Below are 24,581 nucleotides of genomic sequence, written 5' to 3'. Positions count from 1 at the left end.
CGTGATTTTGCATAGCGAAGGGCTGAATGAAAACACATTTTGTTCCAAAAAACAGCCCTACGTTATGGAACACTTTGTGCAGGTTGATTATACCAGTTGCAAGTGGGGCCAAATTCACCAAGTTCCGTAAAATTTCTTTTGAATTACAGAATTGATAAAATTGCTTGGATGAGCTAAACTAATTAATCATATCCTGTTTTAAAAACTGTCCTTGCGTTCAAACCAAAATGGGAAGCTTATTACTGCCACCACATTACTTAATTTCAAGCGCAAATAGCAAATACATGTGCTAGTTAAACCAAAAATTTACTGGCAAAATTACAGCGGCATTTAGGAAGCAGTTGGAGCGGTCGCCTGTTGGACGACACAGGGTAGCGTCACAGACAAACAGACATAACACTCTGAAATTCACCATCGCCCATGTTGAAAACAATAATTTTTGAAATATGTTGGTGTGCAGGAACGCCACATTTTGTGTGGTGACGCTACGGTGCATTCTTAGAAGCTTGAACGTAGTAGTCGGGTAAATAACTTTGTAAAAATGGGTCGCCGGTACGAGTTCATGATGTGTCAAACAGAGAAGGTGCAACAATTGGAAAATCGTTTTTCCGGTTTCCACGCAATCCACAAATGTAGGTAATTTATATATAGTTTTGCTAATGTTCCATAAGACAATAGGCTTGTTTTCAGCTGTGCGCATTAGGTGCAACCTTGTCGCTCGGACGAACTGTTGGAACGGTTCAATCTCGAAGGAATTCAATATGTAAAAAATCGTTTATTATGTTCCGATCACTTCCAGTCGCTAGCGTACAAAAATGCTTCACATCCTCGACAATGGTAAGCTAGATTCGTTAGATTAAATTAACAGTGATCAACTCCTGCTATTTTAGATTACGGGAAGGTGCTGCTTCTGCAAATATTCAGCACAAAAAATGTCGCAAACACCTCTATATTGAACTCGGCGAGGTAGATAAGAACAGCTCACTGTATATTTTCTGCACGATAAAAAACGCAACAACGCTTCCGAGCACCGTACTCTACAATATAGGATTCCAAGCATTCACCGTGTTTAAGCAAAAATTTAAAAAGTTCATATAGCAAAATCGGCAGAATGTGAAAATACGGTTAAAGCAGTACCTCAGTTTCAATCAGTATGAAGCGTACGTCTGTCAGCAATGTTACGATGTGTTGGTTGATAAACTGAATTAAAACAAAAAATACGATCGAAACGAACTTTACCGACAAGAAAGGAAAGGAATTCGTATCAATTTGCCCGAATAAAGTTGTCTTAGGTGTTTAACATTTTCCCGCATTTTTTATTGTATAACTTGATTTAAACATAAATAAACATCTATTTACATTTATATAAACATGCATTTGAATTTAACTAATCAACTTATATCATAGCATAGTTATTATGTCAAATGCTTTTAAACAAACAAACTTTCGTCGAGAAGCTTTTACCTGCCAAAGGTGACGAAACCAGCGTCGCTATCTTCGATGAGGTGAGCAAAGAAGTTGAGCAGGAATCACGATAGATAGCGCTAGTGGCTAGTAAGAATGCTTTAAAAAAATGTGATAGAAATATTGGATTTTTGTTCAATGTGTTATGTCTGTTTGTCTGTGGTAGCGTCCCTCCACAGCCAGTGTAACGGACTTCTAGCTCAGCTACACTGGCTGTAAAAAACACAGCGCAGTGATCTGCTTCGCCAGCCGTTCAACAGGGAACTGAGCGTGTCTGGCCAAGTCCGTTCTTTAAATAGTCGATGATGACGTCATTCACAGAAGCGTTGCGCGCTAGGTACACCAATTCGTCGTACAGGGCTTGGGAAGCGCTATCTTCTGTGTGTTAATGCGCGATATTTTGACTAGGTTGTATATTATTTAATTTTTTAATGCTATGTTATCAAAAATCTTTGGGTTTATCTATTGGAATCTATTCTTAGAAGTATGTCGGGGCGATTTGTGCAAAAAATTTGAAAATTAATCGTTAGATGGCTGAATTATATGCGTTTAAAATTGGACCTACGTCAAAAAGGGGGTTGGTTAAGTATCATAACATTAAAAAAAACGATTTCTTCCATACATTTTTTTCTTTAAAACAGTAGAATTTAATGTAAATCTACTGTATCAGGTTTTAGTTGAACAGCAATATTGATTCGAGGTACCTTGCCTCGTCCCTCGTTTGCTTTCTAGGCTATATTTCATATGTTCGAATGAAATGAAATATGCCGAATATAATCTTCAAGAGAAGTGGCATAACGAATAAACCCACATATAGCATTATATCGGCTTTATATTTGTTATATAGTGACATTAAATGCATATGTAAAGCATACATGCTTTAAAGATCCTTGAAGCATGTACACCTTGTACCAGCTTTTTATACATATACCTAGCAAGCGATATTGCTATATTTCGGCTGTGCATGTTGTAACCTGTCAGGGTAACAATTTCGCACTGCGTGGAAATATAGTGTATTTGTTCAAGTAAATTATGCTCACAGCTGTTCCATATGATCGTTCACTTTTTGCGTAAAATTTTGTTTATTTTTTTGTTTGTGAACGATTTTGTTAGTTCAGATAGGTGTAATTTTTGTTATACATTTGTGAATAAGCAACATATAGATTTCCACATGATAACGTGTTAAGTGTTTTAGTGCACAATGCTCCCTTGCTGTCGAAAAGTGTGCTGAATTCGCGAAACGGTGGGTGAGTCGTTTAGTTTCGGACCACGTTGCTGTGCAGGCCAGTTTTGTTTTCGGTGGTGAACAATTCATTGTTGGAAAAATCCAGCCCGCTAATGTAACGCGTGTGTGCGGAAGCAAATTCCCGCAAAAGTGGCGGCCCGTGGTTCGGGGACTATGTTCTGGTGTCGGTAAGCCGATTAGGGAAGCCAATCGTTGTAAGGAACTACTCGCTTCCCCGGCTAATTATAAAGGACCCTGAAGATGCCAAGCCGCACGCACAGTGGAGGATCAGCCGAATGAGCCTTGCTCTCTTCCACTACTAATCGTCAAAGAGAGCGAAGCATGTTGGACAGCGCATCCACCTGAGGTAGGTCACTGCGGTGTCTACCTGAGCCATTCACGGAGAGTGAGTGGGCCCAGCGATTATTCGGCCGGTCGCTAGGGAGGTTCCTACAAAAGAGCCTTGCCCGCCTCCCTAACTAATCGCAAAGGACAGCTGCCGGAGCAGCCAGCAGTAATTCCGGGAGAACTCGGCCGTTGTTGTCCCGGCTGGTCGGACGAGACCTCCCGCCTTTCCGCCCGCAGCAGTGAGTCAACAGCAGCAGTGAAGTGGAGAATTGGAGGAAATAAATACGGTAAAATTTATTAATTAATTTTTGTTTTTATATCTTTATTTTAGAGGCTTTCAGCTTAGTTAATTTATTTATTTATTTATTTTGTTTTGTTTGGTGTGAATGTTTCGACTGGACTTTGTGGAATCTAAGGTAGGTTTCGGCAATGCAGTCATAAACGAATTGCGTTGATTGTTTGTTATCTTCGCCGACATTTCGACCCTTGAAGAAGACCCAAGCCAAGGGTCGAAACGTCGACGAAGATAATCAATCAACGCAATTCGTTTAATACTGCATTGCCGAAACCTACCCTTTATTTTGTTTGTATACTCTTTTTTCTTTACATACGAAAAGCCGAAATTTCAGTAGAGGCGCCTATATGCCGCCCTGATAAGAAAGGTCGCCGGGCAATCAGAACCCGAGTAGTGGGCAAATCGCAACCTATAATGTATGCATTAATGATGCTAACCCTTTATTGTATTGTTAATGCTATAATGGAGTTTCAATTCAATATTAGTGCAAATGTATCCAGCTTTTTACGTGCCATAATGGTGGTCTAAATTGTTCAGTTCGTAATACGTTTAATTGCCCTTTTTTGACAATGATCGTTTACGCCAGCATGACAGCAACGCCCAGTTGAAGATGTCGGGCGTTCATTGAATAAACATCCAACGCATTGGACTAACGTAAGATGACTTAATCTCACTGGACGGTTGACGTAATCGATTATTGTCAAAAAAGGGCCATTAAACGTATTTCGAACTGAACAATTTATACCGCCATTATGGCACGTAAACAGCTGGATAGCCAATATTGTGCAGTGGCTTAATGCCATAAGCATTAAGCTACTTGGGAATGGTATGACAGCAGATTTAACTACACTTAGTTTTAACCGGTGTGTGTCCGACGCGGTACCCGGGTACCTTTTTAAGTTTCAATTAATTAAATTCCTATGTTTTATCCATAGCTGGATATTTAAACTTTGTGACATCCTAGAACTTCACTAAGTCAGACTTTTGGGTTAATAATATTGTTGATATAGTAAGGGTGGGAGTGAGGAGGGGCTCCTGAATTTGTTTACTACGTAACAGGCCGACGTGGGTACCCGGGTACACACAAAACTAAAATGCCCGTAACTAAGGTAATATCCAACCGATTTCGATACTTTTGGCCGTTTTGGATTCAGGAACTCATCCACTTTTGGACTTGGGAAAATTGAATCAGGTTACTTTATTCGGTTCCCGGGAATCCGGTTTTCCGGAAGCAGGTTCCAGTGCTGGGGTACTATTTGCGAGCTTCAATGGAATACTAGCAATAAGAGTATCAAAACTCTTGGAATTGCATCAGTAGGCTGTATCTCGTGTTTTTGGAACCATTTGGTGATTTGACCCCGGAACGGACATTCTGGAGCAGGTTCCCGTGGGGCCGTGAGTGGCCATTCCATTCCAATTCCATTTTTCAAACTGCCATGGGGTCCTGTAACAATAAAAAACAGACTTCCGAGACAATTTGAAGATTTTTGATACTCATATTGCTAGTACATTAAATTAAAATTTACAAATCATATCCTAGTACTGGAATATTACTCCCGAAAATCCGGATTACCAAAAACCAGATCCATTATTCCGGTTCTATTGTACAGAATCAAAAAGTGGACGAGTTCCTGAATCCAAAACATCTAAAAGTGTCCAAATCGCTTAAAGGACGCCATAGTTATGAGCATTTCAATTTGTGGGTACTCGGGTACCCTCGTTGGCCTGTTAAAGGTGTTTTTTTTGTTGGACACATAACTGTGAAATTAAGTATCTCTAAGCGTCTTGATAGCTTCGGTAACAAATAGTTCAGTACTTATGTAGGCTCCTCTATTGTTTTTCCCTTGACGATGATTGCAAATACGTATCTTTAACATCAGCTGCATCGGAAAAAATCGAAAACTGCTTATGGCCTTATGACCCAATTCAACAAAACATATGCATGATATATGAGGAGGATGTTAGGCGTTAAAAATAATTAGTTTTATTTCTGGACATACAATGGAATAGGGCATAAAAGCCAACTGTCAAAATTAACTTTGAGTGGAAATTTCGGATAAACCGTTACTCTCCAATCACAAGAGATTTTTTCTTTCACTGCTGGGAACTGTTCGGTCGTTGGCGGTTTTTCAGAAATTTCAGGAATAACCTGGACTCCGCACTTTCAAAGTGCGAGTGATCAAACTGCTGCTGAAAACTGCGAGCTGTCAAAACACGTGTATTTCAAGTGATAGAGATGGTACTTTCATAGGCAGACCAGTTGAACTAACCAGTCTATGAGAAGAATAATTAATCAGCGCGGTTAGAATTAGAAAAACTCTAGAAAGAGAACTGCGGAAACTTCATTTTGAATCGATTGGATTCGCGTTTAGCTGTCAAGAAACGAATCCAATCGAACATTGCCTATACAATGCCGGGACATACGTTGCAAAAAATGCTGTTTTTCTCTCCGCAGTTTTCTTTCTAGAGTTTTTCTAGTTAGAATCCAGTTTTTAGTGCCACAACCCAGTAAAGTTCAGCCGAAAATGAGCAGGAATTTCGGTTGGCTCCAGCTAGTATTCCGGCTACAGTGACACAACCGATTCTAACTAGAATAGGTTGTGTCACTGGAGCCGGAGTACTACCTGGAACCAACCGGAATTCCGGCTCATTTCTGGTTGAACATTGCTGGAGGCAATACAATCAAAACGAAAACTTCGACACCGATCTTTCATTAGGGCCTAAGTCGCAATGTACCCAAATGGGAAAAAATCAGTTTCAATATTCGGCGATGCTTTTATAAATGTAGTTTTTATTGTAGGTATAAATTACTTTATGACCATGTTTTTCCTGAAGCATCTTTGGTTAAAACTTATGACAATATAACAAAGAATTTAATTCCTGTGTGCTTTTTGTGGGTAGAAACTAAAAAAAATGCTTACGCCCAATTTGCATTCCAGTCGTGATTTCGCCCTTCAGCAACCACCATTTGCGAAAGGGCTAAACCGTGAACATAATTTTCAGAAGGGCGCGGTAAATGGGCTAAACTGACTCTGTCTTGCTAAGTAGGGCTGGGTAAATGGGCGAGCTTGACAGTTTACTTTTTAATAGGGCTCAGCAAATGGGCGTATAGACCTCCCAATGTAAATGAAAGGGCGCGTGCATCTTTTCTTCAAATTTCATAAAAATTTCGAAATATTCGAATGTTTATGTGCAACAACTATCGAGTAGACATGATCATAGTAGATATTGCTTATCATTTATATAATAAAACCGCCCTTTAAAGAATAATTTTGTGAATAATACCCGTACGCCCTGGTTCTGTCTAAAAATGTAAGTTTAGCCTTTATATTCCAAATGAGAAGAAGGGCCTAAGTCCAAATTTCGAAGAAAATGCTTGTTTCGCCGTTTAGTTTTCTTTAATTATAAATCGAACTAAAAACCATGTCTCGACAAACATATGATTACGGCCTAAAAGCCAACTGTCAAAATCCACTTTGAATGGAAATTCCAGACAAACCATTACTAGTCGAACACAGTTCACAACAGTTTATGAAAGAGAAAACTTTTCTCTTTCGTTTATTATCAACATCTGTGATTGGCGTGTAACGGTTTGTCCGGAATTTCCATTCAAAGTGGATTTTGACCGTTGGCTTTTTGGCCGTAATCATATGTTTGTCGAGATGTTAACTAATTTTCACATCAATCTTGTAGTATTTTTGCGCGTAATGTCATAATTGCGAAAACGCAATTTGTTTACATTTGCGATTTAAGCCCTAATGAAAGATCTATATCGACTTGTCCGACTCCCCATCTGGCATCCCTGGTCCGAACCGCTTTTTATAGCAGCTTGTTTTTAAAATAATAATCGATCAAACTCGTATGACAGGAATGCAGCACAAACTGTCAAATCAAAAAGTTTTAATTTTTTCTCCTTCGCCATCCGAGGAGATTGAACGAGATAGGAAGGAATTACTTTTGCCACCTACTCAATCGTGGAAAGGTCGCGATGGCTTCGCTAATCCTGGTAAACGGCATCAACCTTGCCAGTAAGTATAATAATAGTTCGGTGCGCAAGGGTCCCGATTCTGTGGGTTGTTCCTATGTTATGTAATTTGTTTAGGTTACTACTATTGACACTATTTTCGCTTCCAGAGCAGCAGACCGGAGCACTTGGAATCGTCTGTCTGAAGACCAATTACAGCACGGATGAACCACGCAAACTTAAAAGCACTAATTTAGCTACGCTGAAACGTGGTACTGGTGGTCGGTCCAGTTTCAATGGTATCGTTGCGACCGTGTTCGGCAGTACTGGATTTTTAGGACGCTATGTGTGTAACAAGCTCGGAAAAATTGGGTCCCAGGTGATCATCCCATACCGCGGTGACCATTATGATGCGTTGCGTCTTAAGCTTGTCGGGGATTTGGGCCAGGTACTATTCCATCCGTACCATCTTTGCGACGAAGAATCGATTCACAAAGCGGTCAAGTATTCGAATGTCGTGATTAATCTAGTTGGTCGCGATTGGGAGACGAAGAATTTCACCTTCCAGGACGTTCATGTGGATGGAGCCCGCCGAATAGCTCGTATCGCCAAGCAAGCTGGCGTAGAGAAATTCATTCATTTGTCTAGCATGAATGCCACTGCTAGTCCCGCCCCAATTTTGAAAAAGGATGGCAGCAAATTTCTCAAATCGAAATACTACGGAGAACTAGCGGTACGTGAAGAGTTTCCGGAGGCCATCATTTTCCGACCGTCGGATATCTATGGTCAAGAGGATCGTTTCTTGCGCTACTACTCGCACATTTGGCGCAGACAATTCCGTGCCATGCCGCTTTGGTATAAGGGTGAGCGAACTATCAAACAACCGGTCTTCTGTTCAGACGTTGCGCAAGGCATCATCAATGCGATCAAAGATCCGGACACCCAGGGCAAAACCTACCAAGCGGTCGGTCCACGCCGATACAAGCTAAGCGACCTGGTCGACTGGTTCCACCGGGAGATGCGTAAGGACCAAGACTGGTGGGGCTACCGGCGCTATGATCTACGATACGATCCGACATTTATGATGAGGGTCCGTCTAACAGAATTCATCTGTCCGTCATTCCCCGTCGGCGAACTGCACACCGAACGAGTGGAGCGCGAGTACGTGACTGACGATGTCGAGAAGGGGGTTCCAACGCTAGAAGATTTAGGCGTCAATCTGACGCTGATGGAGGACCAGGTAATATTAGCGTTTGTGTTTGTTTTGCTAGGTATTGTCCACTAGTCACATGTTTTGCACCTTTGCAGGTTCCATGGGAGTTGAGACCGTATCGAGCTGCCCTTTACTACGATGCTGAGTTGGGCGAGTTTGAGAAACCGATACCGCCCCCGTTCATTCACTAAGGAGAGGGGTGCTATTGGGACTATTCAGCGTTTACATTTGAAATCTATCAGAATAAATCCGTAAAACTTGTTTAACATCAGATTGTTTTGAGGAGGAAAGGGTTCTCTTGCCAACGTTCTGCAACTGGCTGCTTATGGGATAATTTTTATTATAAATGCGGATTTGTTAATATGAAAAATGGAGCTGTTCTTTCCAGAGTAAAAAATCGTTATTTCACGAACATCTAAAAGCATCTATACTTTTATGATTATAACGAAAGTTGTACAAACATTACACATATATCGGATTGTTACGGGACCGGTCAGATAGGGTTTATACCAACTACCGAGAACAAGTTATAAAATGCTTGTTGTAACCAAATACATTCAATATATCGCACGATTTTTGAATCATTAACCAAAGTGCAATTCCGTCCTTCACGCTCTAAAGTGAAATACGGAAAACCCCATTTCTTGTTGATTATACGTCGCGTCAGTAAACGACTTACTTATGTTTAATGAACATCTGCGCTTGGCGAGTGACGGTTCGTCCGGAATTTTCTAATTGTTCAATTCTCTTTGGCGAAATATGAACAGCTAATTTGATATCTTAATATGAGCATAGTCCGCATTGTTATAGAAATCATTCTACCTACGGAGTACAACATACAAGTACGCTAGGACATAAAGAGCCGCACGCCCGTCGTTTAGGTTTTACGTTTATGATCCCGTTGCTGTTCGGGAATTTCATCCTGCAGCTCTAGAATGTGCTCCACTGGCTGTGGTCGTCCATCGTCACCGATCTTACACGGCTGCACTATGCCCTGCCGTTGCAACTGATCCATCAAGGCAACCAGTTCCATTGCTTCGTACTCCTTCTGCTCCTCGGACATACCTTCGAGTGGGTTTGGCTTTGGTGGTTCATAGCATCCCAGCACCGGATTGATGGAATGTTGGATTTGCTTGTACTCTTCCGTGTCACTGTCTTCCGAGTCGGATGAGTACTGTTCGGTATTGCCTTGGCGACCTCCGAGCAATCCGCGATTAGCGAACAAACCGGCAGCGTTACCGTAGCCAGTGTACTTGATCATGCGGCCTACGTTTTCCTTGCACAGTACAAACAGCAATTCAGCTGAAAGGTCGGCAATTTGTGTGCACGGACTTGTCAATAAAGAGCAAATATAATTTCGAAGCTCCGTTCCTACTTCTGGTCGCTCCATAACATTTACCAGCGGTGGCAAAATCATCGAACGGACAAATCGTCTGTTAAGACCGGATGCTCGAACTGCCTTAACTAAAACTGTTAAAATCGGAGATAATAGTTCGTACTGCTCGGACTTCTTCTCAGCTTTTTGGAAGTGTTTTCGTAGAAATTCAACTAAAACATGCAGCACGTATGCGTTTTTTTCTTCAAACGGCACAACGGTCCTGTTCTCCATATCGTCAGGACTCAGCGGCGTGATCAACTCATTGTAACAACTTACCGGAACGCTTGTGAGCAGATTAACAATATTCGACTGAAGAGAAGTTATTTTGTCTCTGTTAAGCGTACGGTAAAAGAACAGATCATGGATAATGACCGCCAATCGATGGAATTGATTAGCTTCTTCTTCCTCCGGTATTGCATTGTTCGGAGTTCGAACAGTCAAATTGAACAGAACCTTCAACACTTCGTTAACTAATTCAAGATCTTTATCCTACAAAAAGGCGCATTAGAAACGGTTGTCAAACAATAATATGCTTAGTTACATTAAATTCTTTTGCGTCGGCCACTTGATTCATAAACAGATCCAATGTTTCCACAAGATAGGTTAATCCATGAAGGTCCTCTCGAACTTTTGCTCGAATATCACAGTTTATAGCTGTCAGCAAAAACAACACCTTCATATCAAAATATTGGATATCGTAGCATATACTACCATCCCTAAAATAAGTTTATAAGAAACTCAATCGTAACATTATTGCCCCTCCATCACTTACTTATACGTTCTTATCCTCCTCAAAATTCCTTCAGTCGAAGCATTCGTCAAACAGAGCTCCTGGCACTTTCTGCTTTGGAATATCAAATTACTCAAACATTTCAGTGCCTCCACTTGAACATCCTCGCCCACGGTACCATTACTATCGGACCCAATGCCGGCCAGATTTAGCAAGCAATCCAACTGTTCCGAGTGTACCGTTTCATTCAGATAGGTTTTATCCCGACTGAGAATCTTGATACCTATTAGACACTGTACCAACCAGGGCATGGTTGGAACGGTCAGATACTCAAAGAACTTGTTCCACAGCAGAACCCACTGGCCAGTGGTTGTTAGATGGGAGAAATTGAAAACCTGTGCATTGAGCTTATTGAATTGTGCCAGCGCTGCACCCAGCTGAGGGTGGCCTCCGTCCAGCAGTCGATTCAGGGTGTCTGTATCCATTGTGATCTGGCTGACGAGAATGTAGAGGAAGGCAAGGATCACAGGAAAGTAGCCAATAATTATGATTTGTACGAATCAATAACTTAATTGGATTAACTATTTTCAATATAGATTAGTTTACATGCAGATAATAAATACGACACTGTAAATAATGGTAACACTATAATCAATAAATCTTTTTGTTTATATTGTTTCTGTATTGCTGTCAAAGTTTAATCGAAATCGATTTATACTCAGGGTTGTGCATCGGCATATGTGTTGTTGAATTATAGCGAAAACAGGGTGGCCAAACCTACCACCAGGAGTGTCTACCACCTTTCAGATTTATCTGGATTTACACTGAGAAAATTCAATTTCAAAATCGTTCAACACCCCGAATAGAAATGTACAGTAACAAAACCATGATTTTCACTGTGACAGTACAGTAATTTTACAATAATTTACAATAAATTCTAGTGTTATGCTACAATATAAAAACAATAAACTTAAACGTTTGTACAGTAAATTTCAATGTAAAATCGACTTTTACAGTATAGAAAAGGGGGGTAGTTATTTATCTTAACATTTAAAAAATCGTTTTATTTCCATACATTTATTTTCTCGAAAACAGTAAAATTTAATGTGAATCAATTTTTTACCGAACAGTAAAATTATTTGTTACAAAAATTTTTATTGAAAATCTACTGCGAGAACTCTGCGCCGAACAATGTTGAAACAGTAATAATTATAATATTTATTGTTTCATGATTGCTTGTAGGGTAAATGCTATTGTAAAATTCTATTCGGGACGGGTCCAACAATGGACGTTTGCTGATCGCTTAAGCGGACCCTACACGAGACTGGATTTTTTTCAATAAAAATATTAACAAAACAACTTCAATACGTCAAACCCATTTGATTTCTACATGGTCAATACTTTATAGAGGCCCTTACACCATCAATATATTGATCAATAATCGATTTATTGACAATATTTCTGCTCGTTTAGGGCCCGCTTACGCTGGATGTTGTTGGCTCGATTCAAAACTTGTCGAAAGTAAACAATGTTCATTCCGTATCGTCAAACTGGCGCCCAGGTGGCAAAATCGTTAGGGTTCAACGGGGTGCTGGAGCATTGCCAGAAAATTTTTATTTCCCAGATTAAATTTTAGGAAACTTCCCAGTTAAGCTAAGCCGGAATGCTGACTGGTTATAGTTCGTATTCCGGCTCCAGTGACAACCGATTCTAGTTAGAATCGGTTGTGTCACTGGAGTCGAAATACGAATTAGAACCAGTCCGAATTCCAGCTCATTTCCTGAACCTCTGTTTAAGGTGTACCAGTACGATGCGGCTTAGCAGTATAACAGAGGCCTAGGAACCGAAGCGGCGTAAAGTCGCTGAGGATCCGATAGGCAAGGTGGCCGCCGCCCCGCCGTCGGAAGCAAGCGAACCTGTGATCCACTCGTTTGCCCGGCTTACTCAAACATAGTGGCAATCTCTAGTTTAAGTCCGACTGAGCAGTAGCAAAGTCGAACAGCATGCGCATAAGCGATGTAACGTAGCACCATTCGGTGGTGGAACCAAAATAAAATTGGCAACGCTAGCAAAATGTAAACACAAATGAACACTCCGGATCTAGCTCCGGATGAACCTATCGTCAATTGACATTTCGACGAGTTTTGATTCGGCCCCATTGGACGACCATTATTTCACGAAATTGTTTAGCTCGAGAGAATCCAGTACGCCATGCAAAACTGACTCAGACATCACTTCGTTAAAAGATTAATAACTCCTTTCAACAAGACCGCATGGAGTAGTAGTCGACAAAGTTGTAGACAATTAAATTATCTTTCTTATTTTCACTTACAGTGATAATACGATGCATATAGTGCCACCTAGTGGCGAAAATCCGAGCTAGTGTGTTTTCTCCATGTAAATTGTTGAAAAATCCCATACAAACTTCAGGCACGTTGGTCCGATAGCTAGACTTGTCCGATTTGCTTCAAATTTGAAGCAAATACTCCTGTTGGGACTAGAAATCGACTCAGGGGTGGGCGGACAGGGGTCGTTTTTTTCTTGTCGCTCTACTGAACATATGTTCATTCAAAATTCAATTGACGCACGAAATTTAAAAAACGTACGTTAAATCTAGAGCTTTTTTTCATTACATCATATCTAACAAAAATTTCCTTGCAACTTTTAAATTTATTTAACAATTAAAGCACGCAGAAGGCTTTTAATTCTACTATCACCTCTGCATTTATTCATTGCAGGATCGTATTAGCATATTACATGTTTTTCGCGACGATAACAGGGAGATAATTGATAACTATTATTTTATTTTGCCGATCACTTTTGCTATTATGCTCTTTTACTACACTGCTGGCCAATAAAAAAGGTGTGAGATAAAAATACATGAAATTTTGAGTTTTCTCTAAAACTATTTTTTTATTCCAACATTCCAACACAGTCGTTGTTACGAACCGGGTGCACTGCCCCGGTCAGAGAGAAGCGCCACAGGGGTTCGCTAAACGACCGAGTATGACAGCTGCCAACAATATTCACCGTGATGAGAACAATCTTGAACGTTAAGAAGGAATCAGTCATTCTTCCAATCGCTATTGGCTGAGCAATCACGTTGCAAACCTTTAACTGCATTTTCAACTATTAAATCGCCGGCGTGCGACCAATTATTATTACTAATTACTACTGTTAGGAAATTTGTAAGTACCTCACAGCGAATTTACGAACTAGAATTGAATTTACTTACTTTATTAATAGGCCTAAAAGGGCGTACTGTGAAGCTTTATTGTTGTCGGAGATTAGAAGAAGTTTCGCACTGATTTTGTGAGTAGGATGTGAGTCACTTACTTTAACCGGTTAATCTTACTAATAAAATTCCAGCTTGAAGCTGTGTCCAACTGCTAACAGGACTCTGCGTTTTAACTTCGACTCCGGAACAATTCTTCAAGAAAATCACCCCATAACCTCACTTTCTACTGGTGTGCTGAATCACGGTAGCACGATGGCGGATGAATCAACAGCGACATGTGGTGAAGGTTTCAATTGTGTAGCATGTGACCGTCCCGATGCTTGGTGTGACCTCGTGCAGTGTGAAGATTGCCTAAATTGGTGGCACCAGCGATGCGCCGGAGTCACCGGGTCGATCAAAGATCATCCCTGGTCATGCCGTAATTGTATCCCAGCTAGCAGTGCTGCGTCCAAAAGCACCACCGGTAGTGCAAAAGCAAGAGCACTTACCTTGCAACTAGCCAAGTTGAATGAGATGCGTGACGCGGAGAGGAAGAATCTGGAACTCAAATCGCAATCCGACCTCGCCTACATCCAGCAGAAATACAGTATTTTGGAAGAGAAGCTGGAGCTGGATGCGGAAGACGATCTTCCCAGCGGGAGAAGCCGTATCAGTCGCAAAAATGCCCAGGCGAATGTTGTAGAATGGGTTCGGAAACAAACAGGGCAAGAAGATGGCGCTGTAGGTGTAGAGGATCAACAAGCGGCCGCTCTGCCCGATGAGATGCAATCCTGTAAAGCAAATGAAATGAATCAGTCGCACGACAAGGGCGCGATTCCCAAACACAGTCCGAAGCCACCGCTGTTGGAACGATCGGCAGCGGACAGGCAGAAATCAAATCCGATGCCCTTGATTCCAGAGCTGACGACGCCAAAATTACCGTCTTCGAAACAACTGTTGTTGAAGGGAAATTTGTTTATACCAAAACCACAGTTAATGGGACAACCTAAACCGCGGTTTCCTCCAACGAAGCTACATCTGCTGGTTCGGGATTCTGTACCTTCAGGTACTCCAAATGTGGCTAAAACTCCACGGGCATCGGGTAAATCCTTGCTAACCACGCCAGGAGAGTCCGATAGCATCGACATCAATGAGGACCAAGATGAAATTCAGCCTTGCCTAAGTGAAGATGGGAACCTTCAGTCGCTAGTACAACAACTTGGACTTGGCCCAGCTGACATTCCCAATATAAAACAACAATATACTCATTGTGCACCCTCTTCCTCGCAATTGGCTGCGAGACAGGTAATGCCCCGTGACCTGCCATCCTTCTCCGGAAATCCTGCCGATTGGCCGGTCTTTATTAGTAACTTTACCACAACTACTCTTGCCTGTGGATACAGTCCCGCGGAAAACCTCATTCGATTGCAAAGATGCCTAAAAGGCCCGGCATTGGAAACCGTTCGCAGCCGTTTACTTCTCCCGGAGTCAGTCCCACACATCATAGAAACCCTTCGTTTACTATACGGTCGTCCTGAACTATTGATAAACGCACTTTTGGCGAAAGTACGATCTGTTCCTGCACCGAAAGCAGAGAAGTTGGAATCCCTGATCGATTTCGGAATAGCGGTTCAAGGCTTGTGCGATCACTTGGAAGCAGCCAATCAACGCGCTCACCTCTCAAACCCATCGTTGCTGCTCGAACTGGTCGACAAGCTGCCCGTACACGTGAGGCTTGATTGGGCCGCATACACACGAGAGGTCGCGGAGGTCAACCTGCAGGACTTTGGGGAGTTTATGTCCGAAGTAGTAAGGAATGCTAGTCGTGTTACACTCTATTCCGGAGTGGTAAAAATATGCGAGGAAAACAGCAAATCAAGGCGAGGGACGCTGAACGTACATACCGACAGTGAGCATCCAAGCAATTCCAGTGTACCGGAGAAGTCGTGCCCAGCGTGCAGTGGTAAAGACCATCGCCTAAAGGATTGCGATCGCTTCAAGTCATACAACGTGGACGGTCGGTGGAAGTTGCTGCAAAATACAGGCATTTGTCGTAATTGTTTAAATTTCCACGGCAGGAGAGCGTGTCGATTGAACAGCGTTTGCGGTGTAGGCGGATGTCATTTTCGTCACCATCCCCTATTACACTCAGGCCCTCGCTCCAACGAACTAATGTAAGGAGAACAATCCACAATACAGTCAGCGAACGCTGAGAATCATGTCCATCGTTGTTCGGAGCAAGCCATTCTCTTCAGAATTGTCCCGATCACACTTCACGGACCTGAAGTGGACATAGAAACTTTCGCGTTTCTGGATGATGGTTCTTCTTTAACACTGATCGAAAGCGCTCTGGTGGAACAGCTAGGGGTAGGTGGTGATCCACAACCACTCTGCCTCAAGTGGACCGGAAACATGTCACGCCTAGAAAAAGCGTCGATGATCGTCCAACTGGCGGTATCGGGCTGCAACACACAACAGTTAGAAATGAAAGACGTGCGCACGGTGAAAAATCTCAACCTTCCACGTCAAACCCTGGACATCGAGCAACTGTCGAGTAAGCATCAACACCTGCGAAACCTACCAATATTCAGTTATTACGACGCGGAGCCACGTATCCTAATAGGAATCAATAATCTAAGGTTGATGGTCCCTCTTCAGGTAAAAGAAGGTGACGTCGGGGAGCCAGTTGCTGTACGCACCAGGTTGGGATGGAGTGTATACGGTGGAACGAAATCTCGCGAAACTATCCCTTCATTGAACTACCATGATTGCCAGTGTTCAACCGACGAAACACTGCACAACATCGTCAAAGACTATTTTGCCAAGGAGGACGTGGGAACTCATCCTCACCATGCGCTAGAGTCGGATGAAGAAAAAAGAGCCCGATACATAATGGAACATAGTACAGTTCGCGTTGGTGATAGGTTCGAGACAGGCTTGATCTGGAGATATGATAACTTCGAATTCCCAGATAGCTTTTCGATGGCGCTGAAGAGACTGGAATGTTTGGAGCGCCGGATGGCCAGAAACCCAGTGCTGAAGGCGAATCTGTTTCGACAAATTAAGGAGTACGAAGACAAAGGTTACTCCAATCGTGTCAGCGAAGCAGAACTGCTAGAAGCCGACCCGAGAAGAGTGTGGTATTTACCACTTGGAGCAATCATACATCCAAGGAAACCGGAAAAGGTCCGGATGATATGGGACGCCTCAGCCAAGGTCGACGGCATATCGTTGAATGAAATGTTGCTGAAAGGTCCTGATCAACTTACTGTGTTACCCGCTGTCCTGTTTCGGTTTCGTCAGTTTTCAATAGCCGTCTCAGCCGATATCGAGGAAATGTTTCACAGAGTCCTAATCCGTCGAGAAGACCGGCACGCTCAACGTTACCTATTCCGCAGCGATCCTTCGAAGCCTCCAGAAGTTTACATTATGAACGTGGCGACGTTCGGTTCGGCATGTCCACCGGCATCCGCCCAATATGTAAAAAACTTGAACGCGTCGGAGTTCGCAGAGTCTCACCCCAGAGCTGTAGAAGGGGTTCTCAAAAGCCACTATGTCGATGACTATCTTGATAGTTTCCCCAATGAACACGAGGCCAAACAAGTTTCCGCGGACGTGCGGATGATCCACACAGCGGGTGGTTTCAACATACGCGGGTGGCGTTCCAATAGTAAGGTAGTTCTCGAACACTTGGATGAACATACTTTGTCGCAGCCTAAATACCTGAACATGGATGGAGCTGTAAACTACACGCGTGTACTCGGTTTACTCTGGCTACCGGAAGAGGACTTGCTTAGTTTTTCGGTGGTACTTCACAAAGATCTGCAGAATCTGATCGATAAAAAAGAATATCCAACGAAACGACTGGTTCTTAGAGTTCTAATGTCATTTTTTGATCCTCTCGGAATGTTGGCTCCTTTCATAATTCAGGGTAAAATCCTACTGCAGCAAATCTGGCGATCAGGAGTTAAGTGGGATGAGCGAATCGATAGCGAAGCGTTCATGCGCTGGCGACAGTGGACTGGGTTATTTCCATTAGTCAACAATGTTCGTATCCCCAGATGTTACTTCGATAGTTCAACCGCGGATCACTACAATCGTATGGAGCTACATATCTTCGTAGACGCGAGTGAAGAAGCCTATGCAGCTGTAGCTTACTTTCGAATCGTGCCGCCGGATGGTGATATCAAGGTGGCATTGGTCGCCGCCAAGACAAAGGTAGCCCCGCTTAAACCAATGTCGATACCACGGCTGGAATTACAGGCTGCAGTACTTGGAATAAGACTGATGAAGTTCATTCTAGAAAGTCATCCGGTGAAAATCGCTAGAAGAGTTCTACATTCAGACTCTAGCACGTTTCTGTCCTGGATCCGGTGCGATCCCCGTCGCTATAAACAGTACGTTGCACTCCGTGTCGCAGAAGTACTCAGCGAGTCTGAGGTCGACGAGTGGCGATGGGTACCGTCGAAAATGAATCCTGCTGACATCGCTACTAAGTGGGGCCACGGACCACCCCTCGATCCAGACCACGAATGGTACCGTGGGTACAAGTTCATGAAACTGCCGGAAACTACGTGGCCGCCGCAACGTGTAGCCATCCCAATAACCGAGGAAGAGATTCGTTCATGCTATACGCATCATGGGATCTCTATTCCAACACCAGTAGTTAACTTCAACAGATTCTCAAGGTGGCCCACGCTGTTGAGAGGACTGGCGTATGTCTTTCGATACGTAAGCAACCTACACCGGCGGATAAAGAAACAAGACACCACTGCAGGATACCTTACGCAGGAAGAGTTGAGGAAGGCAGAAACGCACCTGATTCGCATGACACAGTGGGAAGTCTATTCTGATGAAATGGTGACGCTGCACGGCAATCAACATCTGTCGCCTGAACGCAGGCAGCCATTGGAAAAGAATAGTACATTAAACAAACTTACTCCGGTTTTGGACGAGAACGGCATCCTCCGAGTTGACAGTCGCCTCAATACTGCCAAGAATATCGCCATGGAGACGAAATTCCCGATTATTCTACCGAAAAAGCATCCGCTTGCATACTTGATCGTCGACCACTTTCATCGCCAATATCGGCATGCCAACAGTGAAACCGTTGTCAACGAGGTACGACAGCTGTATAATATCCCGCAACTTCGTCCATTGGTCAAGAACGTTGCTCGAAATTGCCAGGAATGTAAGATAGCAAAATCTATGCCAAGAATACCGCGAATGGCTCCTCTTCCGAATGCACGTCTGGCTTTGTTCACTCGACCCTTCACCTACGTCGGGGTTGACCTGTTCGGTCCGCTGCTGGTAAAACTAGGAAGAAGCAACGTGAAACGGTGGGTGGCATTATATACTTGCTTAACGACAAGAGCTGTACACGTGGAAGTTGTATATAATCTCTCTACTGAGGCGTTCGTGATGAGTATGCGTCGATTTGTGGCTCGTCGCGGAAGCCCTGTTGAGGTATACTCGGATAATGGGACGAACTTCCAAGGTGCGAATCGATTGCTTCAAGAACAGATTCAGAAAATCGCCGAAGGTATGGCAGCCACTTTTACCAATACAACAACCAGATGGGTGTTCAATCCTCCGGGCGCTCCCCACATGGGCGGTGCATGGGAACGTTTGGTGCGATCGATCAAGGTAGCGATGGCGGCGGTCAATTCGTCGGGGCGAAAGCTGGACGACGAAGGACTCCTCACACTTATAGTCGAGGCAGAAAGCATCGTCAATTCGCGTCCGCTGACGTATATGCCGCTAGACTCTGAAGAACAGGAGGCGATCACTCCCAATCACTTTCTGTTAGGCAGCAGCAATGGTGTTCGTCAGCCGGTAGTTGCCACAACAGATGAAGTATCGGCCTTGCGTAATTCGTGGAAACAGATACAATATCAGCTGGACGTCTTCTGGCAGCGTTGGGTACGCGAGTTTCTACCAACACTCACTCGTCGTACGAAATGGTTCGGTGATGTAAAACCAATCGAAGTTGGGGATTTGGTATTCGTTGTCGATGGGACTAGAAGGAATGGTTGGATCAGAGGCCGGGTGCAAGAGGTGCATGCCGGGAAGGATGGACGAATTAGGAAGGCGATTGTTCAAACTCGAAGTGGGCTCATGCGTCGGTCGGTCTCCAACTTAGCAGTTCTCGACGTGAGAAAGGATAGTAAAACTGGTTCAGGAACTGCCGGTGACCAGTATTACGGGGAGGAGACTGTTACGAACCGGGTGCACTGCCCCGGTCAGAGAGAAGCGCCACAGGGGTTCGCTAAACGACCGAGTATGACAGCTGCCAACAATATTCACCGTGATGAGAACAATCTTGAACGTTAAGAAGGAATCAGTCATTCTTCCAATCGCTATTGGCTGAGCAATCACGTTGCAAACCTTTAACTGCATTTTCAACTATTAAATCGCCGGCGTGCGACCAATTATTATTACTAATTACTACTGTTAGGAAATTTGTAAGTACCTCACAGCGAATTTACGAACTAGAATTGAATTTACTTACTTTATTAATAGGCCTAAAAGGGCGTACTGTGAAGCTTTATTGTTGTCGGAGATTAGAAGAAGTTTCGCACTGATTTTGTGAGTAGGATGTGAGTCACTTACTTTAACCGGTTAATCTTACTAATAAAATTCCAGCTTGAAGCTGTGTCCAACTGCTAACAGGACTCTGCGTTTTAACTTCGACTCCGGAACAGTCGTAAATATGAAAAAGAACACTTTAATTTGTAAATTAATTGTTATGCTTTACCGTAACTCTCTCTTCTCAATGAAATCCAAAAAAGTACCTGGTCAATGAAATAGGTGTATTGCATTAAAATTTTTCAAATCCAATGATTTTAAGACTTTAATATTTTTAACAACTAGTAGCCTGTGTAACATCCCTTATTCAACCAAATTTTATCCATTCGCCTTGGCATTGAGTCATTCAAACGCTGATAAGTTTCCGTTGGCATAGTATACCATTCCTTTTAAGCTGCTTCCCACTAACGACCCTCATTTCTGAAATTTTGACCGGATAACTTCTTTTTAAGTACATTCCGTAGATTTTCTACGGGATTGATGACAGGAGATTGGTAGGGTTCGGAATTATAGTCGCTTTATTATCCCGACATCATTCCTTTACATATTTCGGTGTGTGCTTTCGATCAATATCTTGCTGAAACTGCAATATAAAGGCACGTTGTCTTTGACATAGCACTGCATGACATCCTTTATCCTTGCATTCGTATCTTGCCATTATATATATATATATATATATATATATATATATATATATATATATATATATATATATATATATATATATATATATATATATATATATATATATATATATATATATATATATATATATATATATATATATATATATATATATATATATATATATATATATATATATATATATATATATATATATATATATATATATATATATATATATATATATATATATATATATATATATATATATATATATATATATATATATATATATATATATATATATATATATATATATATATATATATATATATATATATATATATATATATATATATATATATATATATATATATATATACATATAGATCAAACTTTTTGCACTTTCGACGTCTAACATTTCGTTGTGCATCGGACGAAAATAGGTTTATCTTCGATTGGCTCCTTGAATGATATGTCACCATTTTTTGATTCCTTCTGAACCAGGCTCATTAACGGTGTTGAAAAGTAAATTACATATTTCTGTGAAGGCTTTTGCTTCGCAATAGTGGAACCTTTTTAGCAATTCCTTCTGGAAGATTGGAATTTTACATCTTAAGGCGAACTGTTCTCGGACTTACCACATTTCCAATTTGTACTGTAATAGTCGTGGATGACGCGAATGGATCAGATTTCGCTAATAATGCAATACAATGGTCAGCTGCTGTAGATGTTTTCTTGGGTTTTTTTGCGTGTTTCTTTTTTTCAAAGGTTTTAAGGCATTTGTAACAAAGTTTTCGGAATGCCGAACAAACTTTCTTAGCAAAACTCGTTCCACTTGAGTACAGTGAGATGATTGACCCACTCTATAACAAATCATTGACTTATTAAACTTTTAAATTCATTTATTAGCACGCAGAATACAAACTTTACCAAATAAAACATATAATGGTATTGTGTAAAATAATAACCCATTAATATATTTCTCACACCTATTATATTGACCACACAAAAAAGCCTGTGGCAGTCTTGTTTTACATCTTGACAAAGATTGCAAATGTAATCAGCGCCAACAACCCACTAGTAACTTGACAGATAGGCTTGTGTGTGCGGTAGGTGTGATAGAGACTGCTGTAGCTTGGTATGTGTAACTGAGAGAAAAACAAAATAATCTATCACACACCTATTTTATTGGCCAGCAGTGTATGTGGTCTTGACAACACCGTTTGTAGATGGCACATTTTACTGTGACGTTTTGAGAGACGGGCTTGTAGTTGTGATATATTTCATGTGTTGTATTGCAACCGAGAGTGAAGATATGAGGTTTGGCATTGCAAAAACATACTAACTACAGTCGACTTGGAGAAACGTCACAACGCAAAACATCATATCTAAGAAATATTAGCAAAGCTTTGGTATACTATATGTGACATTTTGACTTAAGATTAAATTAACATATAAAGAGTTATCATTTTTCTCTTTTATTTATGGACGATAAAGAGTCAATGCTTGGCTTTTATTTGGCATAATAAACTCAGTTTGTTTACATTTGTTAGATATTACGTTTTGAATAAACGGTATAGAAATGTCTGATTTCAAAGGTTTCTTCTTAAAACATTCATATTACCCAGTTAGAATTTCCTTAATTATAGTATATATTCACTCAGTTTAGATTAGAATTAAATTGAAATTGATGTAGTTTTTAATTTTTTGGTCAAATGCCTTCACATAGGACAACGTTTCTAAATGCATCCCTTCATCTTGAGGGGAAAGTATGGTTTGTATATTAATTAGTTATAGTTTTCTCATAATACAAACATTTCGCAATTTTTCACAGGACTGCAAATATTTTTATGCCAAATAGTATGTAAAATTCAATTTGTTTCCGTGATTGACTCCGTTATATACTAAAATGCAAAAACTATTTTTAAGGAAACAGCAGACAAATTTTTTTTTGTCTTCTGAAAGCTATACAATCACATCACACACATCAAAATAGCTCGGACATTATCAAATATTTCAGATTAGAAGAAGATCTCATGACACATCTTAGAAACGGACAGAGAAATAGCAATATAAAAAATTATAAAAAATACATCTGGTAATTATTTCGCCATAACCAGTATATTCTACAGCTTGCAAAAGGAGACAAATTTTCACTAAAATTTTGGGATTCAAAAATAATTTATTCATTTCATTCGGTGTTCCACGAGTATAATATGAATATGAATTATATGAGATATTTATTATAACACCACTAGGAGGATTAATTTGTGATCTGTTTATTAATATACCATCCAACAGCTACCTCACGGCTGAACGCAATGCTTAATCCAAGGGTTAAATACATCAACTCTGAACAATTTATCAGTTTGAAGTGAAATTAGACAGTATTTTGTCTTTTAAGTGAACTTACATATTAATTTTTGAGAAATAGTTTATTCATTGATGAGTAAATTCACAAAATGTTTTCAAAGTTGAATTCTTTGAATAAGGGTAGTGTGTTTTTATACTCCAATATTCAAAATCGGTTTAGTTTGGCCTACATTTTGAATGTGATTTCATGATGGAGAAATTATCAGCAAAATAGTTTTTCTAACAATAGTTTATACATGCTTTTAACTTTCATACTAATTGACATACAAAACTGTAATTTTATTATAGCATATAATTCTAAGTATCATTTTAAATCGAAATGCATTTAACAAATATCTTCCAGAATGCGATAGTTTTCGAGATATTTGGAATTTTGCTCCAACAAAATCAATTAATACGTGTAATTATGTCCTTTTTAAAGTTATTCACGTTACCCCATCATGAATTGTCAAAAATCTAATGTTTATCGTTTTAAAGACATAAAAGAAGCTTTTTCGGTGTATTTGGATCATGGAGAAGCTTTCAACAAAAAAGTTTTCCTAACAACTTTTTACAATTTTTTATAATTCAAACTGAAATTGTTTTTAACGTTTAGCGTTCCGCTCTTCTGCACATGACAGCCGTCTTGACCGCTATGCAGACGTTAAACTCCAACAAAGCAAACATTACTTATGATCGCATAAAACGACTGCTAACGGTTGTCGTCCCGGTAGAGCAGAAATTCCGATTCTGCGAACTTATAATCGAAACTTTGATTTAGCTTAGCAAGTCAGTGAAGTTTAGTATACAATATTACCTTGATCTCAATGGGAAAGTTACAGAAAATGTTATAGGCCTTGCGAAAAACTAATTATTGTTGATGGAGAAGCGCGAATAACTTCTGAAAAGGTCGTAGTAAAACAAAATAAATGTGTTGTAAAAACAAAATTTAAAATATCTCGAGAACTATTACATTTCTGAAAATTTGTATTATGAACATTTTGATTTAGAATGACGTTTAGAATCATATTCAAACATAAAATTCTGCTTTTGACTGCAAATAGTATGAATTATAAAAATTTGTCAAAAGTTGTTGTTGGAAATTTTTTTTTATTGAAAGCTTCTCCATGAACCAAATACACTGAAAAAGCTTCTTTTATGCCTTTAAAACGATGAACAT

At 40.8% G+C, this 24,581-nt stretch overlaps 3 protein-coding genes across 3 annotated transcripts; 2 read left to right on the top strand and 1 right to left on the bottom strand.

The window, feature by feature from the left end:
* Positions 1-7,203: 7,203 nt before the first annotated feature.
* LOC131689877 (NADH dehydrogenase [ubiquinone] 1 alpha subcomplex subunit 9, mitochondrial-like) lies at positions 7,204-8,777 on the top strand. The gene is made up of 3 exons (XM_058975230.1): positions 7,204-7,360; positions 7,467-8,536; positions 8,605-8,777. Exons 1-3 carry the CDS (start codon positions 7,321-7,323, stop codon positions 8,698-8,700), a joined length of 1,206 nt encoding a protein of 401 aa, XP_058831213.1. The 5' UTR covers positions 7,204-7,320; the 3' UTR covers positions 8,701-8,777.
* Positions 8,778-8,909: 132 nt separating this feature from the next.
* Positions 8,910-11,281, bottom strand: LOC131689876 (synembryn-like). The gene is made up of 3 exons (XM_058975229.1): positions 10,660-11,281; positions 10,429-10,603; positions 8,910-10,376 (listed from the first exon to the last, which is right to left on the bottom strand). Exons 1-3 carry the CDS (start codon positions 11,100-11,102, stop codon positions 9,387-9,389), a joined length of 1,608 nt encoding a protein of 535 aa, XP_058831212.1. The 5' UTR covers positions 11,103-11,281; the 3' UTR covers positions 8,910-9,386.
* Positions 11,282-14,107: 2,826 nt separating this feature from the next.
* Positions 14,108-19,689, top strand: LOC131686971 (uncharacterized). Its single transcript, XM_058971003.1, has 3 exons — positions 14,108-15,943; positions 16,034-19,584; positions 19,644-19,689. Exons 1-3 carry the CDS (start codon positions 14,108-14,110, stop codon positions 19,687-19,689), a joined length of 5,433 nt encoding a protein of 1,810 aa, XP_058826986.1.
* Positions 19,690-24,581: the final 4,892 nt, after the last annotated feature.

The sequence above is a fragment of the Topomyia yanbarensis genome, chromosome 3 (assembly GCF_030247195.1).
Source record: "Topomyia yanbarensis strain Yona2022 chromosome 3, ASM3024719v1, whole genome shotgun sequence".
NCBI lineage: Eukaryota > Metazoa > Arthropoda > Insecta > Diptera > Culicidae > Topomyia > Topomyia yanbarensis.
Note: the sequence above shows the minus strand (reverse complement) of the source record. Positions and strands in the feature narration are given on the sequence as shown.